The following is a 27,894-nucleotide window of genomic DNA, read 5'->3' on the forward strand; positions in this document are numbered from 1 at the left end:
GGCGTCCCACCAGACTATTAAGAAAAGGCCGAAGAAGTCCCAGGCACCAGCGGTGTACTCCCTTCCTCCTGCTTTTCCTCTCCTCAGTGCACCTCCCTCTCCCCAGAGATGCCGAGGTCTTGGCTGCTGGGGTCTCGGTTTAGGTTTCCCGGGGCACAGAGGGACGCTCTTCAACCGTGGGGCGCTGCTGGGGGCTGACAACCTCGCAGACGTTGTAAGCAAGTTCCCCCTTTTCCTCCCTCGGCGAGCCCGGATGGAAGTTTTTAAATTTATTTCTTTAAAAAAAAAAAAAATTAAAAAAACACTTGAGGGGCCACTGGGAGGAGAAAAAATGTCCTCGTGATGTCTGCGGCGTCTGCGAAATCGTCCCGAGAAGGAAGAGGAGGATCCCGCAACGGGGACAACGTGTGTTTGTCGCAAGGGGTGGGCGGTGGCGCCTGGGCCGCGACCGGGACCGGGGAGGGGTAGTTAAGTGGCCGCGGGCAGCCGCGCTCCCCCCGATTTGAAGGGGAAGAAGGGGCCGGGCCACCCCGCTCTCCGCCCCGGGAGGGGTGAGAGCCGCTCCGCTCCCTGCCTGGGGCTAGGCGGAGCAGGGGCCGGGGTGCCCGGGCCGGCCCTTCTCCGAGAGCTGTCGTCTGTGAGGCGCCGGCGGGACATCTCCCTCCAGCGCCGGGTGGTGGCACAGCCCCGCCGGGCAGGGCAGAGCCGGGCCGGGCGGCGGGTGGAACCCCCCTTCTCCCTTCCTCCTCCTCCTTCTTCTCCTCCTCCTCTTCCTCCTCCTCCTGTTAACTTGGCCGCGGCGGCGCGGGGCGGTGCGCTTCGCCCTCCGCCGGCTGCGGGGGATGCGCGGGAGGCGGCGGGATGGCTTCGGCCGTGTTTGAAGGCACCTCGCTGGTGAACATGTACGTGCGGGGCTGCTGGGTGAACGGCATCAGGCGGCTCATCATCAGCCGGCGGGGCGACGAGGAGGAGTTTTACGAGATCCGCACCGAGTGGTCGGACCGCAACATCCTCTACCTGCACCGCAGCTACTCCGACCTCGGCCGCCTCTTCAAGCGGCTCCTTGACTCCTTCCCCGAGGACCGGCCCGAGCTGTCCCGATCCCCCTTGCTCCAAGGTTTGAGCATCCTCCGCTGGTCGGACTCTCGCTGCTGGGCGGTCGGGCTCTTCCCCGGGGGTGCCGGTGGCAGGGCGGGCGGGAGGACGGTCCCCACTGGCGGAGGGGAAGGGGGTGAGGAGCCGGATCCGCGGCGGCACCAGACCGGACGGGGCGGGAAGGGGGGACAGAGAAGCTGCGTTTTGCGGTCGGAAACTCCTCCCGAGTTGTTGGTTTCTGTTGTAATGTTTTTGGTGAATATGGGGGGGGGGGGGGGGGGGGGGGGGGGGGGGGAATGAAGGGTAGCCCCGCAACCGGGGGGGCGAGCCGGGCGGGAAGCAGTCCCCAGCCCCGCCGCTGTCCCCAGCTGTGCGGCGACTTGTGGCCCCGAGCTGGGCTGAGGGTCCCCGATCGCGCTGCCCCTCCCCGATGCCTCCGGCCTCCCCGAGGCTTCCCGAGGGAGGGCTGGGGGGGTTGTTGGCAGGAGGACTGTAGCTGAAAAATCTCTGCATGTTGGTATGTTGTTTGCCACAAGGAGAGGAAAATAGACGCAAGGCTGCGGCGCTTGGCAGCGGACGGAGCAGCTCTGGGAGCTGGCATAATTCCTCGCGTAACTTCTGCGAAACAGGGAATTGCACCAGCGTTTAGAACCGTGTTTTCCGTTTTCGTTTCTGAAGTGGATTAACCCAACTCGGGGGATGTTGCCTCTTCTCACGTCTCTTTGAGCAGAAGCAGAATGTACCTGTTAAGCTGTCTTGGGGGTTGGCTTTAATTTGTGTGGGGTGTTTTTTAGGTACAGTTACGTGTTTTGCTCGAAAATATTTCAAGTGTGTAGAGTGGTGCGGAGCATCCGCTCATCTGAAAATGGATGTGTGTGCAGCACTTCCCTCCCCCCCCACCCCCAGCCCCCCGGTTTCAGTAACCACATTAATGATTGAATAGGAAAGGGGAGAGGCCGGTATTTCATGTGTTTTCCTCTATGAGAGGTTGGCGAAGTTCAACCCTGCGCTCGTTTCGCGTCTCACCTTGTTAGCGGGACCCCTTTGCAGAGGGTCTGCCTTTGATATTATCGGGTGCTTATTTCGGGGCCCTACCTGTGTGGCAGCTGGCTCTGTGCCCTGCGGAGGGGGGGAATCCATCGACCTCCCCCTAGGCTGACCCTCCAAGGATATTTTCTGACGTGGGTTCCCAGTGAGAAAAGTCATTTTCTTGCAGTCCTGCCAGATCCCTGGTGGTGGGGTGGGGGGAAGATTATTTCTGGTGCTTCGTCTAAACTGCCCATACCTTTCCCGCTCTTTGCCTTCTTCGGATGTCTCCCGGCGCTGGACTTTTACCTTCTCTCAGCCGGGAGTGGCCACCCGGCCCCGCCGGCTCCGGGAGATCCGCCACCGCTGCCGCTGCTCGCAGGTCCCGAGTGCCCTCTGCAGACGGCTGGGAAGGGCGCAGGGCTGCCGGCGTGTCGGAGGCCCCGCCAGCCGCTGGCTGCCCGCTCCGGTGGGGTACGCTTGCGGGGCTGGGTGATGGAGGGGGGGCTGTCTTCTCCCAGCTTGGGTACAGCCTGGGAATGGGGGAGTCCGTTGGCTGTTCCTGCAGACCCCTGTCCCATACCCCCAGCACTGCTGTGTGCGGGCCACACTGTTCTTACGCAGTGTCTCACTCAACTAGGTTGCTGACCGGGGATCTCAAGTATTGTGAAAAATTATTATCCTTTGCAGGTGCCCTACCTAAAGTACTCCAAGCTTGAGTTTTAACAGTGCTGAGTGGCAGTAAATTCTAAATAAAATGGCCTTTATGTGCGCTTGGCAGCTGGGCCCTGGATTTTGAGGATTCTGGGTAGGTCTGAGGTAAGCCTGCCTGTGGCCTGCAGGTCACAGCACCTGCCAGGGTCACTGTGACTAAAATTTGACTTCTCAGGGTGCCAGTAGTCCTTTTACTTGTTGGCTTTATTGGGCTCTGAGAAGTAGCTTGGCAGCTGTGCCAGGGTGTGTTATGAGTCTGGCCGCAGATGGACACAGTCCTTGCTGGTGCTGGCCTCTAGCCCCTCCCAGCATGCTCCCTCCCCATCACTTAGGCACAGGAGCCCCTGTGCATCCTAAAGCCATTCTCATTCCTCAGTGCCCTTTCAAGTGAGCGTGGTTTCTCTCCTGTTTCAAGACCTGCCACAGCTTTTGAAAAATATTAAACTGTTTTCACATCTCTCTAAGGCATCATTTATGCAGTTGGAGCTAGATGGGATTATAGTCCCTTTCACTGGCTTTACTTTACAGTCCCATACACCCTTAGTGCATGAAGAGCTGGGAAAGCATAAGCATCCTCAGCCTGCAACACTCAATTCCTGCCTACAACCTGGAGCCAGCAACCTTCACTTACCCTTATCTCAGGAGCAGGCGTACCGACCTCAGTAGAATTGGGAATGAGCAAAGCGTCAGTCCAGGATTTAAAAAATCGAAACCCAATATAAGCAGACCATGATTGTTCAGCTTGATGAGGGGGTTGGGTTAACTGTGCAACAGAGACAGAATAAGAATCAGGAGCAGTGTCAAAGCAATCACAGTTTGCTTCACAATGTCAGTAATACTCTGTTTAAAATTACGCTGCTCCTGCTCTAAAGAAGATGACTTTGCAGAGTGTGTTTCTCTGCGTAGAGGACACTTCATCACACCAGCATGTTAAAGCGACCGGCCACAGCCATGTATAACTTCACAAAATTGAAACGTAAAAATCTCATTTAACTAGGTGACATTGATGCAAAGTTTGGATGTAAGAAGAGATTGCATGAGCCGTATCCGGCCTTTACAAGACTCATGTGGTAAGCATGGTTTCTTAATGTCCTGTTTAAAAACAGACATCCTAGAGCCTACAGTGAAACTCAATGTACTTAGTCCAGCAAAAACACCTGACAAAAGCACACCCTTGTATGTTCAGTCTTACATGTTTGTGTGTATTTTTATATACGTACAAATGTATATGCATACGTGAGTTTGTATATGTGTGTGTGTTTATCTTGGTCTTTCTGAAAGAAGGTAATTATTAGCTGTGCCTTTTATCTGGAGGAAGTGGTAAAATGTTGCAAATGAAATTTGCATTGCATTGAAGGACTCCAGAGTCCCTACAGATTTGCCTAAGGAGCATTAAAAGGACAAGCATTATCCTACAGCTCAGTCAAGCTGCAGTACGTTACGTTTAAGGGATATGGTTGAGGAGTGAAAGCTTGAGCTATTTGATGTTATTAACTTCTTAAAAGAAGATTTATTTTTTTTTTAACATCAGCAATATTAGAAAGCGTTGGTTGTTACCATTATTGCTGGCTTCAGCAAACAGCTCATACTGAGCAAGAGTGTGCTGCTTTCCTTGCTCAGCAACAGCAAACCATCCTCTCCATTCCTTTCTTCACCTTTGTTCCCTTGGACTGACTTCCACAATGCTTTCCCTCTCTATTTCTTGGAGCTGCTGAGTGCTTTGAGATTACAGAGGAGAGAATGGGAAGTATAGTTTTCTGCAATGGCTGTTCATCTTACCCTTTCTTGATACTAAAAGAGGGGAGGTCCCCAGGGGGAATATGGCATTCACACAATCTGGTCTTGTCTTTGATAACTAATAGAACACGTGGCAAAGTACACACTTGGCATCTGGAGCTTGCTGTGATGCTAAGGGCCAAGGACATTCAACAACACAGGACATCCTTCTAGTAAGCTGGTAAACAAGGTTAAATATGTGCATACCTGCAGGGTGACTAAATATGATTCACTGTGATGTTACTAGTAACTTGCTAGTATTTTGTGTCTGAAACGTGCCCATCCCTTGCTCTAGGCAAATGCACAGAAGAGAATCACAATAAAACACAGGCTAGTTCACTTTTAGCAGAGCTATAACACAGCCTCATGTTGCTAAACTGTCTTTTCTATGTGAAAAATAAACAAGCTTTGTATGTAAATCAGTCTTCATGAGAAAGGCAGCACTATGGACTTTGAAGCCAACTTAGAATCAAAGATTTAAAAATAATGCAACAGGCCAATAGACACTGGAAGTAAAGTATAAACCTGGAAAAGTACTCTTTTGTTCCCCTTCTGTTTTCTCTAAATATTACTTCTGGTGGGTTCTTATCTAAGATTTATCCCAGAACTTGATCCAGTTTCAGCGCAGTCAACAGTCAAGACACTTGCTTCTGACTTCAGTGTGGGCAGGATCAGCCCCTTAAGCATTGGACCAGGAAGCCTGCAGAGCTCATTAGCAGCCTGTCAAAGCTGGGGTTTATTTTGCCCTTGGAGTGGCAGGGTGGTTTCTGGCAATCCTCCTCTGCCACTGTTTTGTTGCCTTTGTCATCAGAACAGATGCTCGGGTACTCTTGCAGTGTCACTGTGCATATTGTGCCTACATGTAGCGCCTGGTCCTGCTCTGATACTCAGTCATCAGAAACTTTCTTCAGCCTTACAGATTTATTTATTTTTCTTACTTTCCAAAGTGCTCATTTTTCTCCACCTCCTTTTTTCCATGCCTCCTCTGACTCATTCTGATCTGTTGTGGCCTTTTCCCCTTGCTCTCCTTTCTGTTATTTTCTCTCTGCTTCTCCAAGTTGCTTTCCCTGAGCCACTTTCTGTTCCCTTTGACTGCCTCCAGGTTTCCATCACCATCTTGGTGCCATCTGTGACTATCTGTGACTCTCTGGAACTTTTCTGTTTCATTCTGCTTTGCTGGGGCTCAACCACTGTCCATCCATAGAAGCTCTCCAGTAGTGGTGGAGATTTCCTATAGAAACTTTGTGTCTGTAGCTTGCCTCATAGCATAGAGGCGGTCACTTCACCTGCGGCAGACCCTGAGCAATCCCTCCCAGATGACTAACACTGGGCTCTAGGTCTGAGTCTCTGCCCCCCAGCCTGGTTGCCTCATACAGGAAGCAGTCAATCAGCTGTTTTCAGTGTCCGAGTGGCTGTGCTCCAGGAAGCACACATGGGAAGCTCCTCCAGGGCTGCCGTTGGAAGGACTTGCACAATGCAGAAGGCAGTTCCTAAAGAGTCAGCCCAGGAACATTATGTTTGCTTGCAAATGTTGTGTTCTAACTTACAGTTTTCTGTATGCTGTATTATAGTGTTGTTGTTGTTTACACGACCATCTGGGAGTGTGATTTGTGAGAAGAGGGAGCTCTACAGAGGCAGCATAGTGGTTTCCACAGACAGCAGCTGTTCCGGTGCTGTGACAATACATATAAATACACTGCATCTATTGTGCTCTTTTCATTGTTGACATTGTCAACAGTTCATTAGTGGAGCTTGCTCAGAGCTTCTGTCTGGCAGACAAAAGATGCAGCTCTTGGTTATCAGGCTCTAACAGTGCTGCATAACCAAAATGAAGTTTGGGGCTTCTGGGTTTGTTTTTTATTAGCTAAATTTCATGGTTCATCAGTAATGACGGAGATAAATGAAGCTGGCTGTGTTGTAAAGAGAAGCACAAGTCGTCTTTTTGTGGTGGATAGAGGCAATGTGTCTAGGAGGATTTTGGTGGAAAGGAATGGCAATGATGGAAAAGAGGTGGGTTTTTTTCATGACAGTTCTCACCTGATAAGAAATACTGCATTTTTCATCATGCTTTGACCGCTATGTTCACTTTTATCTCATGCTTCTTTGACATCTTTTTCTTTCTTGTGGCTCATCAGCATCAAGACGAGGAGCTCTGTGAGGCTGACTGTTACCAGGAGGTGTCACCTCCCATCCAGATCCTGGGAGATCCTGTAACTAAAAATATATATGTGGAAAAAACATCAGCTTGAGAGTCTGGACTTCTCAGCTTTTAACTTGCCTCCCTGCTTTGCATGGGTATTCGAGTGTGCCAGGGTCATCAGGTAGTCATGGTCACAACCTATGCTCTGGAGGATTTCAGTTGGGCAGTTGTTTGGATAGGACTTTGCTCTGTCTGTATTTTTACATCTGCTGCATATGAACTGCAAAGGAAGAAATGGCCCATTTTAGAGCTAGGTGTGGGCAGTGCAGGCAGGGTTTTGAAAGCTCCCTTTCTTTCTGCATCTAACAGACTTCTCTTAGTATCTTTAATATGCTCATTGCTACCTATTGGGACTTCTAAAAGTAGGGAGTGACTTACATGCACACTGTGTAGTCATACCTCTTGAAAAATCCTGTCCCTATTTTGTTCTCCAGCCTCAAGTTTAAGAAGGGCAGCATGACATGTAACAAAAAAATCCACCTCCCTGCACCTCTCTTTTCAACTCTGTCATATCTTTTTAGCTGTTCCCTGATGCCACCAAGAGATGGGCCTTGTCAGGGATACTGCATAAATAGTAAACCTTTTGTAAAGGCTTTAGAGATTCTAGTCATGTTTGACGGATGAATTTCTCCACGAGGGGAAGGGGCAAGTGTGTCTGCCCCAAGAGAGGGGTGTGGTAGAGTTAGGCATCTAAGAGCTGTTGCTGGAACTGCCATACAGAGTCAGGCCAGTGCCATAGCTAGCTCTGGGATCTTGCCTTTAGTGATGAGAACCAGATGCTGCAGAAGACAGCATGAGTAACCAGCAGAGAACAAAAAAGTGACAGTCCTGGTCTCAAGTAATTGGAGATCTGATATCTCTGATTGCCTGTAATTATCTGCCTTTCTCTGGATTTTATCAAGACTTTGGACTTAAGGGATTCCTGTGGTGTTATTTCTGCAGAGTTAGTGAAGAAAAGTTGTGTGAAACAAGCTTTCCCATCTGTTATTTCTTTGTAATTTCCTGCCTTTACAAACCATTGAGTATTCATTTGTCCTTCTGATGACCTTTTATCCTATTCTCCTCCATCAGAGGAGGCAGCTGTAAACGGGAGCTGTCTGGGTCTCATCAGAGTCCAGTCTGAGGTGGCTAATGCCATAGTTCCCAGGCAGCAAGGCTGAGGAAACATGAATCTGCAGGGATGAGGTATTCTACAGTGGCAGCTGCTGGGAGAGAGAGGCATCATGGCCATGAAGCAGGGAAAGATGCCAACTGAAGTGGTCTTGAGAAGAGGCCAGTTCAGCAGAAAGGGAAATGCAAAGCAGTGCAAAGGAGCAAAATAGCAGAAAACATTGGGCTGAGTTACTGTCTTTCAGCCCTAATCCATGTTCCTGAGTAGCTTCAGTTCCTGCAAGATTCTGTGGAATATCTATCCGTGGGGTTACTCAGAAGTCAACTGAACATGGTCCCCAGCAGCCTGATCTGACTTTGGAGCCGGCCTTTCTTTGGATGAACGAGATGAAACTCTTCCATTGGACATTATTCTGTGATTTTGTATACATCCTCTCATGGCTGGGGTCTTCATCCTAAATTGTGTGTGTGCACATGGGTTAGAACATATCTGAGGGAAAGGAAGAATGAGGGCACAGGATAAAAAGACTGAGTGCTGCACTGTTAATGAATACTGTAACTGGGGAAAAGTGGCATATTTCCTATTGAAGCCATACAGCCTGATCAGGAGAGGCAGCAGAGTAGTATTTTCCTGTGCAAGACAGCTTAAGTGTCTTGCCTAAAGTTTTGAAGTCCCTAACTGCTGCTCATGGGCTTGTGCAAAGAGAGAAGGATAGGTTCAAGATCGGAATCTCTAGGCCTTAAAACTTTCTTGCAGGTAGGTTAGCAGAATGCAGTAAGATTTCTCCCTGGATTTATTTGCCACTGTTTTCATAGGATACCTACTGTGCAGTCATCCCATAGGGGATGGAGAGAAGATTAGGTGAGGTGCAATATTTTGATCTTCATGTACATACTAAAATACACAGCATTTAGGAGTATTGCCATTCCATCTTGCATGCATCTTCAGAAAGTACACCTTCGCTTCTGCTCTTGCTCAGCCTCCTATACATACTGAACTGATTTTGAGAAAGTAGGAGATTCCTTTGACGTAATTTATTCCTCCCCTGACCACAAGCCTGAAGTGGAGTGCTTCAGGTTGGAGAAATAGGGTTTGCCCACAGTTTGAGATCATGTATACATAGTGACTTGTACATAGCAACACGTCTCTAGAGAAACAGACTTCTGTGTGTCATCATTGAGAGATGATGATATGAGACATACTTGACCTAGGCATGAACTTACTCTTCCTTGGAGGCACTAGAGGATTGAGTTCATTCCAAGGAAGGTGTTCATTGTGGACACTGGCTGTCAAGGCTGCATTGTGATTTCATTACAAGCCAAGGAGCACATGCTGTGATGATTGCTGTTGTTTGGTAGAAGCATGCAGCATGTTACCTGCAGTTGTCAAAATGTCATTAGTTGCAGATTTGGTGGCTCGCATGGCAGGAATAGGACAGGCCTATCATGGCTTTTGTGCTGACATCAGGAATTGGCTCCCAGCTCCTTCTCCTCCTCTGCTAAGCTCATTTCCTGTCATTTGCAGCTCTGGGCCCCTCTCCCACGCTGTGAGCCAGTGTGCCAGGTACACAGCTGCTGGCCTGCTCTCAGCCTCCTGCAGCTGCTCCGGCACCAGGGTCCCAGAGCAGGAAGGATGCTGCAGGACTCTGGTGCTGCATGGGCAGTGTTTTTCCAGAGACATGTTGCTATGTGTAAAGTTGCTTGGTCTCAAACTGTGGGCAAATCCTGGGACTCGTTGTCTGGAAGGGGGCAGAGAAGAGGGCAAAGGGATTGAATTAGGTCACTGACTAGGGTGGTTGTGCACACAACAGAGCCCTGCTGAAAGCATATTTTCCAAGTACAGGTGAGTGCCACCCTGGGTTAGGTGGTGTGCCTGTATCATCCTTCCTATCACCCAGCATGTGGGCTCCCTTGTGCACAGGGTAATGAAATCTTAGAGGTTTGTGATATTTGGCAACAGAGTTTGTGGTAAAAATGGAGTCAGTGGGACTTCAGTTTACCTCAAGCCCTATAGGCATAGGTGTTTATATCATTTAAATCACTTGAAATAATAATTGTCCAAGCACAGTATGGGTAACAAAACAGAGAGCAGTTTTCCTGGGAGGAATTTGTGCATGTTTTCCATTAGCAGTCATACAGGGGCCAGAGCAGAGGAAAAGGCATGAGAGCAGCCTTTTGCCATGACCTCACTAGGAGATTTCCCAGCTCTAAGCTCAGCTCTGTGGCATGGCTGAACGAGTGGAATAAAGCACAGCCAGTTCCAGGCTACTGGTTGCTTTACTGGTGTCTTATTTTTGTTTTATAGTAAACTGTCTGAATAAGGGTTCTTGGGGTCTAAAAGATCCAGATGGAAAGGCAGGCACATATTTATAGTCTGTGGGCGGAGACAACAGCCTCAAGACATGTTTTGATGTACAGATGGTGCTGTACAGATGCTGTACAGATGTTGTACAGATGCTGCATACGTGGCCAGTGAGTCCTGTGCACTCCAGATGCATCCAGCTTGCCGTGTGTTTGTGTCAGGGTTAATGGATGGTGGAGGTGCTGGGCTCTGTCTGCAGAGTCAGCTGGCACGTGTGTGTGTGTCTGTTTGCTCATGTGTTTCCAGCATCTGGAGATTCTACACCAGTCTCTGACTTTTGTTTTTTCCTTTCTCTGCCTCATTAAAGCTTCTGAACACGGAGAAGAAAACAGGCAGGGGTGAAACCCCACAAAGTGAAGAATAGAGCTGGAAATCTTGGTTGCACTTCCATGAGCTTCTTTGTACAAGTCCTGTTTCCTGCTCAAACTCAGTATAGTGCCTGGGTGAGAGAGGAGTTTGAATGGGGCACCCTAGCCTGTAGTCTCTTACTTCTGCAAAGGCTGGGGTTTCCTGAAGTGAAGCCTTTGACAAGAGCAGTTCAAGGCATTCCCCACTGCTCAGCTAATTGTGATGCCAAAACAGAGGCAGCCCTGTGTTGCGGTGTGGGAGAGGAAATGAGTTGCAAGGGAGGGTGAAAGCCTGTTAAAGCAGTGCTGCCACCAGAGACTTCACCTTGCAAACCCACAGTGTTCCTAATGCGTGTCTGTGCTGTGGTGGGTGACAGCAGCCAGTTAGGGGGTGCTGAAAGGGATCAAGAGGAGAGTCAGGGTCCTCTGCTCTTCCTGGCTGCTTGGGTAGGCAGTGCCTTGCTCCAGTTAACGTGGCTGTAGGGTTGTGAGCAATCCCTTGGGCTGTAGGATCACAGACTAAGACTAACTGAAAACCACAAGGCCATCTGTTAACTCTTAAAAACAGAGACTTAAGATAAATGAGGGCCTTATAAACTTTGTGGCTATTGCAGAAGAAATGACAGGGTTCAATATATATATATACACACATTCAAGCAGTTACTGTGTATTTGGACTGTGGATGTATGAAAAGAAAGGCTTTAGCCCAGCCAAACTGAATTCCCTGTACAGGGAATTCATGTAAGTTCAGCAGCTTTAGATCCCAAAGCTGTGCATCTGTAATCATTAAGCACATATATAGGAAGCTGTATCATTTACTGTCCATCCTACGCTGTCTGCCTTTCGGTTTTGAAATTACTAAAAGCTGCAGTAAGAAACAGTGTCAGATGTTACAAGTCATCTGTGCCAGTTTCCAAGTCAGAGCGTGGGTTTGCATGGCTGGTGCCTTTCCAAGAGCTGGAAGGAGGAATATACCAGGGGTGGAGATTCCTGGTGAATGCCAGAAGCTGTAAAACCTCCCACTGGGTGATCTGTGACAGTGTGACAGGCTGACGGCCTTGTTGGACTTTTCTTGCTGCAGCATAAAAAGGCAGTGTGGAGCTGCAGATGCTCTCTCTGATTACTAATGAGAGAAAATCCTAACTGCTTGGCTGGTTTTCCTCAGATGAATATTCAGTGTTGTTGGTGAGGTATTTTTTAGTTCTTACCCTCCCACCCCCCCCCCCCCCCACCCCCGCTCTGATCTGAATGTCTTCATTTGTTTGAAAGTATCCCTCTTCCTAGTTTCAACAGTAAATGCTTATTTGGGAAAGGGTCTGAGGTGGAAGGCATATTCAAGAGAAAGCGGTTGAATGCTGAATCCTGGGTGGGTCAGCAATGAGGTGTTTCCTGCAAGGTGAGAGCTGCAGTCGGGCAGTCTCTGCTCTGCTGTGTCAGTATATATGCAGACAGGATCAGGACTAGCAGGAGAAGTGGAGGCACCCCATGGCAGCTGGCACCGGGGTGGCTAGATCTGTTTTCTCTGATGTGGGCTATTGCAGGGTGACAGCGTGTTTCTAATTTCCAACATCACAGGTGGGTGTCTGAGCAGTGGGGCTGTTGGCAGCTCTTTTTTTTAGGGAAGATGAAAACACCTTTTTTGAAAGGTTTGAACTTTGTTCAAATGTGGGATGGGAACATGTTTGTGGAGGGGCCAAAGCAGATCCACCCAGGCCTGCTCACACCCAGCAGTTAGGAAAATGAAGGGTGCTGGTCTGCAATTGAGGTCTGTAATGTCAAGCACAACCCAGCTAATACACAGTCTGGGGACCCATGCAGATGAGTTAATTCATGTTTCCAGCCTTTCAGAGAATTTCCATGCGAAGCTACCTGACTCTCATGTACACTGGTCAAAGCAGGATACACAGCTTATATGCCTGCTGGTATGCTCTGCTTCATGTCAAGAGGGAGTGAGCTGTACCAGGGTGCGGTTGTATGTGCTGGCAAAACCAGGAAAATAAAGGACTGTCAAGCAATAGAAGGGCTTGTGCAACCAGGCTCCTTTTGTGGGACAACCATCAGGTAAACCTGGTTGCTCCAGAAACAATCCCCATTTTATTTAAAGCTGTAATTGGAGGAGAGCTGACAGCTTCAAAGTCACACTTTCATCTGGAAAGTTTGCATGGGATTGTATCTTGTCGGTAACCAGCAACAAGGACTGGTGCAGACTGAAACTGTTCGTGGATGTTATCCCTACACTGCATGTTTGATTGTTCTTTCTGTATGTTTATCTTTTCAGTAGGGAGATAGAGATGCACTTAGTTTAACACAAGTTTAGTATCTTGAACTGATACACACAAGTGATTCTCACAGGCTGCTTTGCAGATTTTTAGTTTTGGTAGTTTTGATTTATTGGATCTTTTTCTGCTCCAGCTTTTTGCTTTTTGTTTGTTTTAGGGTTTTTATGGTTTTTTTTTTTGGTTTTGATTTTGGCTTGGTTTGGTTTACCAGTGGAGCTTGTTGAGTTTAATAATCTCTTAGGTATTTCATTTTCATCTGTGTATCCTGCTCCTTAGAAAACATGCATGAGTGTGGAGGTGAAATGATGACTGGGTTAGAAAAAGTAGGTTACAAAGATCAGAAATAAAAAGGCTGCAAGGGGGATGGGGGATTTTGGGGTACATTCATACAACCTGTACATTCATATAACCTATGCTGTATTTCCCTGAGCCTGCTAGAGCAAGGGGAACTTACAGGTGCCCTGCACGTTATACATATGAAATGTGGTATTACAGTTGAAGATCCCACGCTGGGCAATTCAAAATTAGAAACGTTGTAATGTATCATTCTGGACACTGGACAGCACATTTCCACTTTAATCCCTTCTGCAGCACTGTGATAATTCAGTGATTAGTGCATATATATATATACACACACACACACACAAAGTTGTTTTGCACTTGAAGAACGTGATACTGAGAAATCTTCTTTGGGCTGCTCACTGCACCTTACATGCAGAGAAATAAAAGGCTGCCCTCAAAGCCTTTTGTTTAGCTAGTGTTTAGTTTTTTCCTCTTATCTGTGGATTGTGGTGTTTGGGTTCTTTCTTGGGTTCTTTTGCTGTGTATTGACAGGAAAAAGGATGAATCATGGTATTTGGAAGCAGAAAACAGGCTGTTTGATTATCACTGCTGGGAATGCTGTGTAGTGAAACTGTGGGTGAGGGCGTAGGTGGTTCTACTTCTGCTTGTCTTGCAACTCTTAAATATGATCATAAACAACTGAATCTGTTTTTAGGCTTGCAACTCTGCTTGTAACTACACCCATCTCTGTTTGGGGTACATGCTTTGTCATCAGTGTGGGTTAAAAGACATTTCCAGGAGGCATGATATTTGAGGTTGTTCCACACCTTCATGAGTGGCTGCTTCTGGCTGCTGAAATGTGTGTACACATGGAAGTGTGCTTTTGTCTGCACTCATAATCTCTCTACTTTGTTTCTAGGGCTCATCACAATAAAAGAAGCCCATGATATAGAAGCCAGACTTAATGAGGTGGAAAAGCTTTTGAAGACTATTATAAACATGCCATGGAAGGTGAGTAAGCCAAGTTCCACATTTAGCCCAGCTTGACTCCTCCTTCATGGTGATGTGCACTTTCATGCAGATAGAAAGTGATGGGCTTTGCCAAACTCTGGAAAAAAGCAGCAGGTTATTGAGTATCTTGAAGAAGTGGCGAGTGCCAGAACTCTGTGATGATGTCCCCAAGCTATTGCTTGTAATAAGTCTTCCTTTTGTACTGAGAAAGGGTAGAAAGAGAAAAGAGGACAAAACAAACTACTGGCAAAAAATGGGTGTCTGTTTCTTTTTGTCTTTTAAGTATTCAAGATCTGAAGTTGTCCTCACATTCTTTGAGAGATCTCCTTTGGACCAAGTTCTAAAAAATGACAACGTCCATAAAATTCAGCCAAGCTTTCAAAGTCCAGTTAAAATATCAGGTAAGAGTTCTTAGCTTCCTACGGTCTACACAAGAATTACAGAATGAAAATTATTTTTTCTTCCCTTTATGTTTTCTCCATCAGCAATTCCAAAGTTACTTTGCGTTATGATATAGAACATAAAATTAGACATGATGTACTATGCAACATGCATTCAGGCAATAAAATGGCAGGTGAAATCGAAGGCTGATTAAGGCAAAGAAGTGGATGTGAGGAAAATGCAGTCCTCACTGTCATCATGTATGATAGTGCTGTTACCACCTTGGAAAGAAATTTTGAGGCTATTGATACAGTTCAGTGAAAATGTAAGCTCAGCGCCAAGTGATGAGCAAAACCAGCAGTGAGAATACTTGGTATCATTAGGAAAGGAGCACAACCCCATCTTGAATGCAGCGTGCGCAATTCTCTTTTCTCCATCTCAAAAAGGATACTAAAGAATTTAAAAGCATGCAAATAAAGGACAAGGATTCAAATCATTTAACAGCTTCTCTAAGAAAAAGGTTAAACAAGGAAGGGCACTTCAACTTTGAGAAGAGATGACAGAGTGGGGATATGATGGAAGTCTACAAAGCTGTGAATAGAAGGAGGTCAATTAGCCTGTACTTCCAATGAAACAAGAGCTATAGGTTCTCCAATAATGTTGACAGACAACAGGCTTTAAACAGAAGAAAGAAAGGTTATAATGTTGTTTTGTTTCCATATGGAACACAGTTGAGGAGTGGAACTCATTGTCATAGCATATGGTGGAACTGAAAGCATGAATGACTTCAAAAAGGAGTTAGACAAGCAAGTGGAGGAAAAGTACATTGCGACTTGTCACAGGTGGAGGCATAGAAAGTTTCTAAACCACAGATTGCTAGTGGGTGAAATGGAGATCAGTATTACTCTATCCTTGCGTATTCTTTCATTTTTTTCCTTCTTCATCTGCTACTGACCATGGTTTAAAAGTTTGTGAGCTTTAGGCATGCTTGGTTTTCTGTTTCTATGCTGAAACATTTTGTTTGAGCCTAATGGCAACTGCTGGTTTTGTGTCATCGAAAGAGCTTATTTCAGAGAGAGAAATAAAGTGAAACACTACATTGTCCTCTAAAGTGCATAAAGTGTTTAGCATAAAACTAGTATCCATTTTCTTAGGTACTAACAGTGTATCAGTAACGGCCAATCAGGGTGTCAACATGCTAAAGACATAAACAGTGTGTCCAGAAGGGTTGGTCTTATACACAGGGAAGACATGTTGTAATTGACCCCAAGCTCTAGTTCTAAGTGAACTAGTCCTCCATTAAATAAATACTCTTTAAATTAAATGACAAATGGTTTACAAGCCCACCAGTGACTCCTTAGAAGTGTACTGCATAATATAGAGCCTCAGTGAGAAGTGTGGTCTTGCCAGCCTGTCTGGGCCAGTGTCTTGTAGGGCCATCCTGAGCCCAAGCTACAGTGCATCACAGGGATTGTAAAGAAGAGTTCCCAGGGCTGTGCTGCAAAGTGGGGTGATACAGGTCTGGCTTCCCGGAACAAGAGACAGGAGCTGACATGTGTGCCTCATGCCCCGTCTGTGGCTTGGGAGGTTTGGATGTTGCCCTAAATTAATGTGGAAACCTCAGGTAAAATTCCTCATGTGTGTGTTCCTGACATTAGTCATCTCCCAAAGGGTGAATGTGGTTACTTGTTTTGCTCCTGAACACCAAGATGTGCTCTTAGCTCTGACCCTGAAGATCATATTCATTGGTTTTGTCTGAAATATGTTGCTACTCTGTGAGACTGGAGCTGCAAAGTGGGTTCTAGCACCTGCCCATTATGAAATTAAAGATTCCCAAATTATATGCTGTAAAAATGTTTCAAAGGGTGGCTGCTGTCAGTGGCACCTTGAAGGGTTTATTTGTTTGTTTTCTAACAGGTAAATATCAAGAATAAATGTTTTTGGAATTACATTGGTTAGAAAATAACATTACATGTATTTGGAATTGCAGCATCGTTCTGGCTCAGGGCTTTTTGCTGTTTGGAAGGGTTTAATACAATTTTGGGGAGGGTGTGTACCCCTTAGGGCACATGTACTCTGTGTCTGTGTGACTGAATATGTCATATGATGGGTACAACAGAGAAAAGATGGTCAAAGTGTATCATAGACTCATAGAACAGTTTGGTAAGGGGCCTTAAAGCTCATCTAGTTCCAACCCCCTGCCATGGGTAGGGACACCTCCCTTGCTCAAAGCCCCATCCAACCTGGCCTTAAACACTGCCAGGGATGAGGCAGCCACAGCTTCGCAGGGCAACCTGTGCCAGTGCCTGACCACCCTCATAGTGAAGAATTCTTTCCTAGTATCTAATCTAAATCAGAACAAGGGTACCTGGCTGATGGACAGAACCTAGCAGCAAAGGGAACAGACCTGCAAGCCTGTATATAGAGGAGCTGTGGAAACCATTTTAGCTGAATAATTACATGTTTTGTTTTCATTCTGAATTAATTTTGGTAGAAATGAGTCATAATTAATTAATTGAAGATTTTCCTACCTATGCAGCTATCCAAAAGCATCTTTTGGTAATTAGTTTTATCATTTAAGCTATTGCTGCAAAGAACACAGGCAGAAATTTGATGATAATTCGTACTTGACCGGCCTGCATGTTGCGCGCTGGAAATGGTTTCGGTGTCTGCAAGCGCCGTCAGTAGATGGCGGTAGATGTTAGCATCTGAAGCCGTTGACTCAGCAGTGAAATGCTGTAACTCTTAGGTGATGTCGAGGACGCTAGGGAAACACTGGCGTTCATGTTAGTCAGAGTGCAGCTTCCTACGTGGCTTGCAGACTTAGAAAAGCAGCCAAAAAGGTCTTGGGTTTTCTGAAGAAAACCCAAACTGTCCCGCACGTGGTACTGCTTAGGATGGTAGGTAATGGGGAAGAAAGGGCCACCCTCTTAGGTGGAAAACTGAATTTGAATTGATAGTACAAGTCTTATTCTGCAGTACGGTATTGGTTTAAAATGAGTTATGGGTGAAGAGTGATTCTGGTGGGATTTAGTGTTCTTACCACCCCTAAACATAGTCTGCTAAAGTGAGTCCCAGTAAAATACAGACTGTAAGTCAAAGATGACTTTCTCAAGAAACACATTGAAGTGAGTTCTGATTTTACTTTAATTTAAGAACATGTAATGTACATTTGAAAAGATAACCCCCCCTTCTTCTTTCTGTCTTATCTCCTGCTCATTACTTGAACTCATTACTTACAGTTGAAATTTGTTTGAGGATTCCCTGTATGTGTCTTGTGTCTATCATATTTTTTGTCACAGAGTAATTTCCTTTTCTTTGTGCTGATAACAAGGCTATAACACAGGGTTCTCATGCCTTGAGACACTTACTTAAGTCAGTGCTGATTTCTGTAGAGATGTATGTTCATTTTGTGGTGGCCCCAGCTTCATCTAAGGTTGTGTGAGCAAAATAAATCCTTGTGGCTTGCTTAGTTTGCCTTTCCATCTAGCATAAATGTGGATTGACTTCTCATTCACATCAAATACTATTCTTTAATTATAAACTCTCCTGATGGTAATAAGTCAGTGGAATTAAGTGTAAGTTTTAGCTATTCTTGATTGAAGACTTCTTACACAATGAGAAACAAATAAGAAGAGTTGAAGGCAGTATAGAAGATGGTATTGCTTTACATGATGGTGGTTGAATTAACTTGGAAGATCACTTTTTATTTCCTTTTTCCTTCTTTTTGATTTTTGCTTAATTGGCTTAAGCCTGGGACTGTCCATACAATTATGTTTTGGTAGTGGCAGGTTGAAATGTATGGATGGGCTGCCATTCTGCTAAGGGTGATGGGAATTTTGCCACTGGCAATAACAGCTGAAACTGGGCCTCAAACTGATTATTTACATAAAATTGCTTAAGCACTGGCAGCTTGCAGATGTAAGCAGCTGTGAAACCAACTCTGTTTATTCCTGCTTTCATGTGCAGATCTTCAATGTCACACACACACACATCTCAGTTTCTAACCATGTCAATTACATATGATATGCAGTTGTTTTCCAGGGTTGTGTTTTTTGTTTTGTTTTTTTTTTTTTTACTATTATCATCTTGTTTCCTTTCTTCTCCTGGCAGAAATCATGCGATCAAATGGATTTTGTTTAGCCAACACTGAAACAATAGTCATTGACCACAGTATACCCAATGGAAAAGAGAAGCACCTGGATGTAGATTCAGCAGAACACTTGTAAGTGGGGTTTGTGCATCAGTAATGCTGTCAGCTTCAGATAAACTGAACCTTTTCTCCCCACGACCCTCCCCCCCAGCAAAATGTTATCTTCTGTTTAGCAGTAAGACAGGTACAGCTGTCATTCTGACTGGTTAAATATTACTGAGCCTGATTGCTAAGGCTTCACAGCTCTTTCTGTTAAAATGGATATGGTGGCTGCTGGTGAGAATGATTGACACCAAGGAGCTCAGTCCTCTGTGTATGAAAAACAGCTGTGACTGGCATAGGTGTCCTGCCAGGTGAGAACAGAGGAGTTTTTTCTTTCTCTCATTGAGCTCCTGACAAACATCCTTACAAATGGAATATCCTAAGACAAAAAGTTTGCTTTATTTGGGAAGCAAAACACCATGCTGAAGAGGGACACACATCCCTGAACGTAATCAAAGGAAGCTCAGCAGCTGCTCAGGTGCTGTGATGGAGAGACTTGGTGAAGCATGTGTATTTCATTATGGCAGGGGGAAGTTAGACTAGTCTTATTTGTATATTCTGCCTCCTAATGCATGTAGGTATTCTGGGGTCAGAGACCTGTAACCAGGAGGGCTTTTATGTAGGTCGTAAGTTAATGACTGTGTTGACAGATGTGTATTGATGGGAGTCTGCTCCTACAGATTTCTGTCATAGCAGGTGATTGATATTTCAATAAGCTTCAGGTTGTGAAGCATTTAAATATTTTTAATGAGAAACACTGACCTACTTTTTCATTAGAGCAGTCAAAATGATGGAAACAGAATACTAAAAGCCTTATGGGGGCTTTATCTTTGAATGCGGTGCTTTGTCTTGCCACAACTGAAATGTGACTATTGCCAATCTGTGGAAAGGTTTATAGCTTGACAAGATTTTGTCAGGGGTTGGGGTGTATCTCTGGCTCCAGCGTAATTTCTTGAAGTCTTTCTATTAATTTAGCACTTAGTGTTTTGAACCTTGACCTTGCTAACAGCATCTAGGATTACGAGCTTGTATTAATGAGGCTGAAGCAACACACTGGAGGTAATTCTGTAAGGCCAGTGTCTGAAAATTAAAGTTGCTGCAGCCCAAGCAAACCTTACTGGTCTGAATCAAAACCTGTCATTATCTGAAACTGTCACCCCGTTGAAGTCAGAGACTATTAAGGGCAGAAAATACTAATCTAAAAACTGTGTGGTAGGCATGGAGGAAGTTAAATCAAGAGTAAAGAAGTTAATAAGTTTTAAATGCCTATTTTACATGGTTCCCTAAATTTGCCCATCCTGTAGCTGTACTGTGTCGTTGAGGTAATAGCTAGGAGATAATAGCATTTGTGTAGCACAGCTGTTCTGTAAAAACTGAACTTTTTAAAAAGCAGAAGTTTTCTATGCTGTTACTTTTGATGTAGGTTAGTAGACTAGAAACGAAGCTTTAAAATCTTTTAAGATCTCATGCAGTTCCTTTTTGGTCTACGTAAAATTAGATTTACAGGGTTGGTGTCTTCTATTCTGAAATAAGTCGATTCCTAGTGAACTTGTATATCTTCAGATGGGGACCTTTTCCTTTCATCAGCATTGAATGCTGTGTGACTTCTATGTTTTGTCTGCTGATGTACTTGAATCAGACATTTTGCAAAGCAAATCTGTATTTTTGGGGGAAGCACTTGAAGTTCCAACAGGTAGTATTCGTTCCCCGATGTTCTGCTGCACTGCTTAGCTGTTCTAGTCTGCAGTGCTACCTACCCAGTGATCCACCAGCTGAAAAGTCTCATACTTCTTGCAAAAGAAACTATAACATTTTTGCAACTGAAATTGCTTACTCTTGTTCTGAAGTAGTTGCTTTCTTCTTCCTTCATTTTCTCTCTAATTTTAGTTGGCAGTACACTGTACTGTTGGAAAAATATGGTGAACCCAGTGTGCTCAACATCCATGGGGTATAAATAGTCCTTTCATGTGTGGTAAATTACTGGTTGGATGGCAGAACCCAAAAAGTGCTGGTAAATGGTGTCACATCTGTTTGGTGACTGGCCACTAGTGATGTCCTCAGGGCTTGGTATTAGGGCTGGTGTTGTTTAATATCTTCATTGATGATCTGGATGAGGGGATTGTGTGCACCCTTAGTAAATTCACAGATGACACCAACTTGGGTGGGAGCATTGATCTGCTGAGGGATAGGAAGGCTCTGCAGAGAGATCTAGACAGGCTGGATGGCCTGTGGCCAATGGGCTGTGGCCAGTGGTAAGAGGTTCAACAAGGCAAAGTGCCGGGTCCTGCATTTGGGCCACAACAACCCCATGCAATGCTACAGTCTTGGAGAAGAGTGGCTGGAAAGCTGCTCAGTGGAATAGGACCTGGGAGTGCTGATTGACGGCCGAAGAGCATGAGCCAGCTTGTGCCCAGGCAGCCAAGAAGGCCAAGAGCATCCTGTCCTGTACCAGAAATAGCATAGCCAGCAGGGCCAGGGCAGTGATCGTCCCCCTGTACTGGGCACTGGTGAGGCCACACCTTGAATACTGTATTCAGTTCTGTGCCCCTCATTACAAGAAAGACATTGAGGTGCTGGAGGGGATCCAGAGAAGAGGGTTTCTACCAGTGAATCTGGTGAAGGGTCTGGAGCACAAGTCTTATGAGGAACAGCTGAGGGAACTGGGGTTGTTTAGTCTGGAGAAGAAAAGGCTCAGGGGAGACCTTATTGCTCTCTACAACTACCTGAAAGAAGGTTGTAGTGAGGTGGGTGCTGCTCTCATCTCCCAAGTAACAGGTGACAGAATGAGAAGAAATGGCCTTAAGTTGTGCCATTGATCCAGCCTATCTAGATCCCTCCATAGAACTTTCCTACAGTCAAGCAGATGAACACTCCTGCCTAACTTGATAGTGTCTGCAAACTTACTAAGGGTGCACTTGATCCCCTTGGCCAAATCATAGATAGAGGTATTAAACGGAACTGGCCCCAGTATTGAGCCCTGGGGAAGACCACTTGTGACCAGCCTCCAACTGGATTAAACTCCATTCATCGTAGCTCTTTTGGCCTGGCAATCCAGACAGTTTTTTACCTGGCAAAGAGTAACCTGTCCAAGCATTAGCTTCTGTGTACCTTGCTTCCCTCTTCTTCCTGGTGAATAAGAGCAACAACTCCAATGCATTAACAGGGATTAAAAGGATAAGGAAGGTTATCTTACAGCACAAGAAGCATCTGTCAGGGTACTTTGGGGAAAAAGTAGCAAGGGTTTAGGCATTTAGGAATCTGACTGTCCATAGTAGTTTGCAAAGTTCATTTTGCAAAAAAGACCTATTTGAAGCAGTACACAAGCATTTTGACTGTTGGGTGTCCTATACAGCCTCTAGCTGTAGTAGACAGTCCTGGTTTATTTGGTTTGGTTTCATTTGAGCAATCTAGAGCAGTGCTTTGCAGACTCTGTGACCATGCTTCCTTTTTGGTGGCAAGGAAGGCTTTCTGAGTAACCACAGCATGTGAATGCAGCTGCTTTGTACCTCACATGCCACTTGTAGTACCCGATCAGTGAGGCTGAAGAACCACAGAATCTGTGTGCCCTTCCTGTTATTATAATCTGCTTTTATACAATTGACAAGAGAAAGAGAGCAGAATCTGAATAACTTTCTTGACTCCTCTTCTGCTTTCTTCTGTCTGCCTCACTGATAAGCATAATCTGTTGTTTCTGGATCACTAGCAGTCCTTAAGACAGCACAACGTGACCTGTGAAGTATTTGCAAGATGATACCAAGTCAACTCCCTTCCGCACGTGTTCCCACACATGCAGGCAGGCAAATAGCCTGGGGGCTGTAGAGGAATGAGTGTAATAAACATTCAAAGTTTAGCCTCATTTCTGTTTCATTGTAAGTAAAGAGCATAGCAACAGCACTGCAGGAGAAAATCAATGCGTTTCTGCTCAAAAACGTTGTGACCCTCATAGTTAAAAAAGAGGTGCAGAATGAATGCCATTTCCGTCAAAATATTAAAGAGAGAGTGTGAGAAAAAGAAATCTCACAGTTCTTCAAGTCCTTTGCTTGAACTGAGCTGAGATTTAACCCTTGGCCTGCAGTGACTGCCTTTCACTGCTAGGCTATCTAGGAAGATGTAAGATGCCTTCTTACTCCAAAAATTTAAGCCTCCTTGGAACAGGAATGGTGTAAGTGAGGAAGGTTTAACAAGTTGGTGCTTTCTGGTTGAGAACAGGCATGAGACCATAGGTAATCCTTGCAGAAGTTCAGGTTTTAACACAGGAGTTAGGAAGTGGGAAGAAAAATACCAAAGCAAGTGAAAGTAAATGTGTGAATCTCTCTATATTTGGATAGTCTCTGCTTGTCAAAACCTGAATCTTGTGCCACTGGGAGGACAGCGAGGCTCTGGAGGAAGGAAACTGTAATAATTGTTTCCTATTTGACCTCATACATTTGACATTTGACCTCATACAAAAACCAAACCCAGAGAAGACACTTCACTACCTGTGAAGTGAAAGGGTGAGAGTCAAGTTCAGACCGGAAACAGTGGCAGTTTCCTTTCCACTTTTATGTGGGAACTGAGTCGTTTTGTGTTGTTGCTACACACTGTGAGAACAAAATGGAAGGATGTGTACCTCAGCTGCATGATTCAGTCTTCCAGGGCTCACTTGCTGCTTCTTCCCTTCCTCACTAGTAGATTTGAAAGTCAGGGGTAACAAGATGATTTGCTTGTGTGCATTGTGGTTCTCATTGGCCTGTGGCTTATTCATATACACATGGGTGTGGGAAGGAGGAGGTGCAGATGGGACCAGCTCTGAGTACTTTCCGGGAAGATTTTCCCATTCCACAGAAAAAACTATTCTGGACTCATAAAAATCTCATTGTAGCGGTATCCAGAATTGCTAGACAAGAAACGCTGTCCCAGGAAATTATTCCTTTGTTAGTAGGAAGGGAGCCCTGGGGGCTGAAAACAAATTAATAATGTTTTTAATCTGGCTTATCTTAAATGCAGTGTGGTTAACAGTGAGATATGAAGTTCAGGTATTATAATAACAAGTGCTGTGAAGAGTCAGTGTAATACCAGAAAGGAGTCACAAAAGTCCCTTTTACTGAAGACTTGCTATCTGAAGAGAAGAAAACTTGCTCTCCTAGTATGCTTTGCAGCTGTGTTTCAGCACAGTTTTAAGTGGGAATAGTCATCCTGTTTTACTGAAAGCAAAATCTTCATCTTATTTGTTTCCGTAGATTATAAAGAAGCAGGCTTTCTGTTTAAGGCCATGCAGAGCAATGTTTTCCATTTACTTCTCAACTCTCTCTAGAAAGGTTGAGCCTTAATTTATGAAAGTGACAGTAGATGCCATTGCAGGTGTGTCCTAACTTGGACAGGTAGGCTGATGTCAGAGAAACTATAGCTTCATGATTCACAGTTGATCTGCATGAATCTTAATTGACAACTTCTAGTATGAATTCGCATGTCAGGCTGCCAAAAGACGGAGTGAAAGCTGAAGCTTTGGAGAAAGAGTTAAGACTCTAGAACTTTGTCTTGCAAGCTGAGCTTCACAAAGCTGAAGCTGCAAACCAGCATTAGAAGCACTTCTACTGCAACACTGCTCTGGTGTGAAACAAGTCCACGTTTCATTTACTCAGAATATTAACATGTAGTACCAGCTGCTATGCAGCATTCCTGCCTGCAGCCCTTTTCCCAAGTAGTCCCCTTGCAAATGTCTTTTCTCAAAATTTCCAGGCGTCAGTCTTCAGATAACCTAGACTTCTCCCTTTCCCTCAGTACCCTTCTTCCAACTCCTTTGACTTTGATTTTCTGAATGAACATTAATGACTTAATGCCATTCAGTGTTCATGTTTTTTATTTATTTATTTCTCCTTAGGTTCGAAAGTGTTAGTGACTTTACCTCAGAGCTAGAAGACAGTGATGATCCAACAGCTTATGTCACCAATCTGACATACTACCACCTGGTCCCATTCGAGACTGATATTCTGGACTGAAGGCTGCTTAGTGATGCAGTCAGCCAGCATCCAGCCGACCTCTTTGTCCATAGGCTCTGCTATCACCAGTGTTGCATCTCTGTGAATATGGCTGTGCAGGCAGGACCAATAGCAGAGAAGCTACATCAAGTGCACTACAAAGCCCTCTGTTGTGTGTGATGGAGACATCTTGTAAGGAGGTAACTGCTTTGCTGTTGACAACAAACTCATTTTATGTGAAACCAAGACAACAGAGGCCTCTTGGAGCTCAAGGAAATCTCTGCTAAAGGAAATCTCTGCTATGTCTGTGGGAATTGCCACTCTGGCACAGCCATTAGAAACTTGTGCTGTAGTATGCTGTCACCCACGCTGCTTGGGTTGCAGTGCAAGTTGAGACTTCCTCTTTTAGGATACCACGAGAAACTTCCCCAGATGGCATCACCACTCTTTATGCTATGTAAGCAAGAAGGCAAGCAAACCACCTGAATTTTGTCAGTTCCCTCTGCAGTTGCTTAATGGAGGTCTTGTGGGTCACTTTTTGCTCAGCTACCGGAGGACTGGTGCCTTACATGAGATGTCAGGAATACCATTGAGTGCCTAGAGGAAACAGAACACGAGTTGACTGCTTTACTTCTTTTAATCATGGGATTTTATAGAATTACTGAAGAAGCAACTACTCTTTCCTGGAATAGTAAAGCAGACAGCAGCTGGCATTGCAATGGACTGTGCATGATTTTGGGGTACCTATATGATTTCAGAGATCTGGAAAGCTGATGGGAAAGCTGAGCTGCCCTGCTAAAAAGGGTCAGGGCTATGGCAGGCACTTGGATATGATTTTTTTCATGTGGACTAGCAAATGTGAATGGTGCTTACAGTTGTTTACATCAGAGAGAGAATTCCTCATGCATATTTCTTCCCAGAGGATGGGTAGAAAGGTAATGAGATTTATGTTGTGTTCGGACTGAAAAAGAATGGCAAGCTACGGTGTTTCTACAGCGGTAGAAAAAGCATTCTCTCTGCTGCCAGCCTGGCTCAAGGAGCCTGTCTAGCTTTTCAACATCTGCCCGTGTGGCCGGGAGCAGCCGTCATTGTCATGTAATGCCATGGATTTTAGTGGAGGCAGGACAGTGGAAGCAAGAGCAGGATTGGACCCTGCAGCCTCTTGACTACTGAGTAGTTGCAATGTTGAAATCTCCTCGGGGTGTCTCTCATGAAGCACTCTGAAATCCCAGCTCTCACTGTGAGTGCTCAACATAAACGTGACCTTTCACTGAGTTTTTCGCAATCTGTTTGCAAACATGAATTAGGATGGATCAAAATGGGAAGGAATGCATTTTGAACTTGTTTCTTGGTAAAAGGGCTTGCTTGGTCCTGAAGAAGTTGATACATCTCCCTTCTGCAGACTTTCTATTTCTATCTATAGCATAACAGTCAAACAGAATTTGCTAATGTAAATAATAAATTATTGAGAATCCTAATTCTTTTACACAGTATGTTTTAAAAATATATTTTAATGAAATAAAATATAGCTCACCTTCAGTACATGTCTGCAGCTCAAAACAGTGCCTTCCTCTTTTTTGTTTGTTTATTTGAAGATGCTTTCCCAGCCATGCCAAACCCGCTTTCTTTTTCTAGTAGTTTTGGAAACGTGCCGAGTTTGGACAAGTCTTTCTGTGCTCCATGAGTTGCCCATATTGTAGATATGGTGTATTCCCCTGTCAAACCTCTCCATCTAACTGTTGATTTTGTGTCTAGGTGTATGTGGTTTAATGCCACTAAATTTAGTGGAGGAATTCTGCATTTTCAAGACTGTAAGTGAAATTTAATCTGGCAGTTATTCTTTTTGAAGATAAAGCAGATTCTTTCATGATAGATTTCTGGAAGAGAAATGGATGTTCTCAGTCATACAAAGGCTTTCTGAGTAGCCTCTTGAATTAGAATGGGAAGGTTTCTCTCATTTATTTACTCTCATTTTTAGTTTTAACTCTAATTTCAGTGCTTTTAGTTATGCATGGTGCACTTAAAAATACCTGGGTTAAAAATAAATAGAGAAATATTGCCAATTTTAAAAATGTACAAGCACATTCCTCATATGAGAGCCAGCTAAGATGCATATACAGTAAAGTCTTCATGGAAGGGGGAGTCTAATGCAGGGTAACTAATCTACAAACCAAAGCTGCACCCATTTCACTTGGATTTTTCAAAAGCCACTTTGATCAAGTGTTTTCCAGAGATGATGTCATGTGATTTATTTCTCTTAGCTGCAATATGCTTATTTGATGAATCAAAGGAATGCAAATGGTCGTGTGTATTACTTTGTCCATAGGGTCAATTAAAAAACCCTTCTTTGGTTAAATCGCTGCAACTTTCTCATATGGATCAGGCCTCTACAACCAGGAGGGGTTCAGAGTATGAATTATGCATATGGTTGATTCATATGTACAGATACCTTACTGTTCACTGGAAAGGAACACATACTTCTTTTTTTTTCTTCTTCTTTTCAACTACCTCTAATTATAGACTAGTAACATCCTGCAAGAAAACAGTCTAAACTCATTGTCCAGGTATCATTCCATCAAATTTTGCCTTTTGATATAGCAGAATGCTCAACTTTCCCAGCTGTGCTTCAGTTTCCATTCTGTTTGGTAGCATGTCATGGCAAAGTTATAAAGAGAGCATCACCAGTATAAGGGCTGATATAGTAATTCTGAATGCTTTAGGTGTGGAAGGGATGTATAGCAACCTGATCTAATTGAAGATGTCCCTGCTCATAGCAGGGAGGTTGGACTAGATGACCTTTGAAGGTCCCTTCCAACCCAGACTATTCTATGAAGAAAAATGAGTGACACAAGGATTTTATCCCAAAACCCCTCTCTGTAATGCAGAGCTGCTTCCTACAGAAACCATGTTAAGAAGCTGGTCTTTATTTTCTCTGCAACTTTGGCTTCTCCCTTTGGCGCACGGCATGGGATCATGTGTGATACCAGTTCCCATGTTCCCATGTTCCAGTCCTTGCTGTTAGCTGCAGAATAGAGTTGAAGTATGCTGGTATCCAGTGAAGGATCGGAAATTATGTGTCTCTTGGCAGTGATAACGATGACAAAATCATTTGGTTTTTATTTTTCAAGTCAAGTCATGAAATATGCTGGCATTATAGTG

General features: G+C 44.8%; 1 protein-coding gene across 1 annotated transcript; it reads left to right on the top strand.

Annotated features, from left to right (window-relative positions):
• Positions 1-563: 563 nt before the first annotated feature.
• Positions 564-24,893, top strand: PXDC1 (PX domain containing 1). Its single transcript, XM_057399330.1, has 5 exons — positions 564-1,117; positions 14,111-14,202; positions 14,486-14,603; positions 18,697-18,808; positions 24,639-24,893. Exons 1-5 carry the CDS (start codon positions 862-864, stop codon positions 24,754-24,756), a joined length of 696 nt encoding a protein of 231 aa, XP_057255313.1. The 5' UTR covers positions 564-861; the 3' UTR covers positions 24,757-24,893.
• Positions 24,894-27,894: the final 3,001 nt, after the last annotated feature.

Source organism: Pezoporus wallicus, unplaced genomic scaffold (assembly GCF_028554395.1).
Source record: "Pezoporus wallicus isolate ANWC-B61680 ecotype Strahan unplaced genomic scaffold, APGP_CSIRO_Pwel_v1 contig_818, whole genome shotgun sequence".
Taxonomy (NCBI): Eukaryota; Metazoa; Chordata; class Aves; order Psittaciformes; family Psittacidae; genus Pezoporus; species Pezoporus wallicus.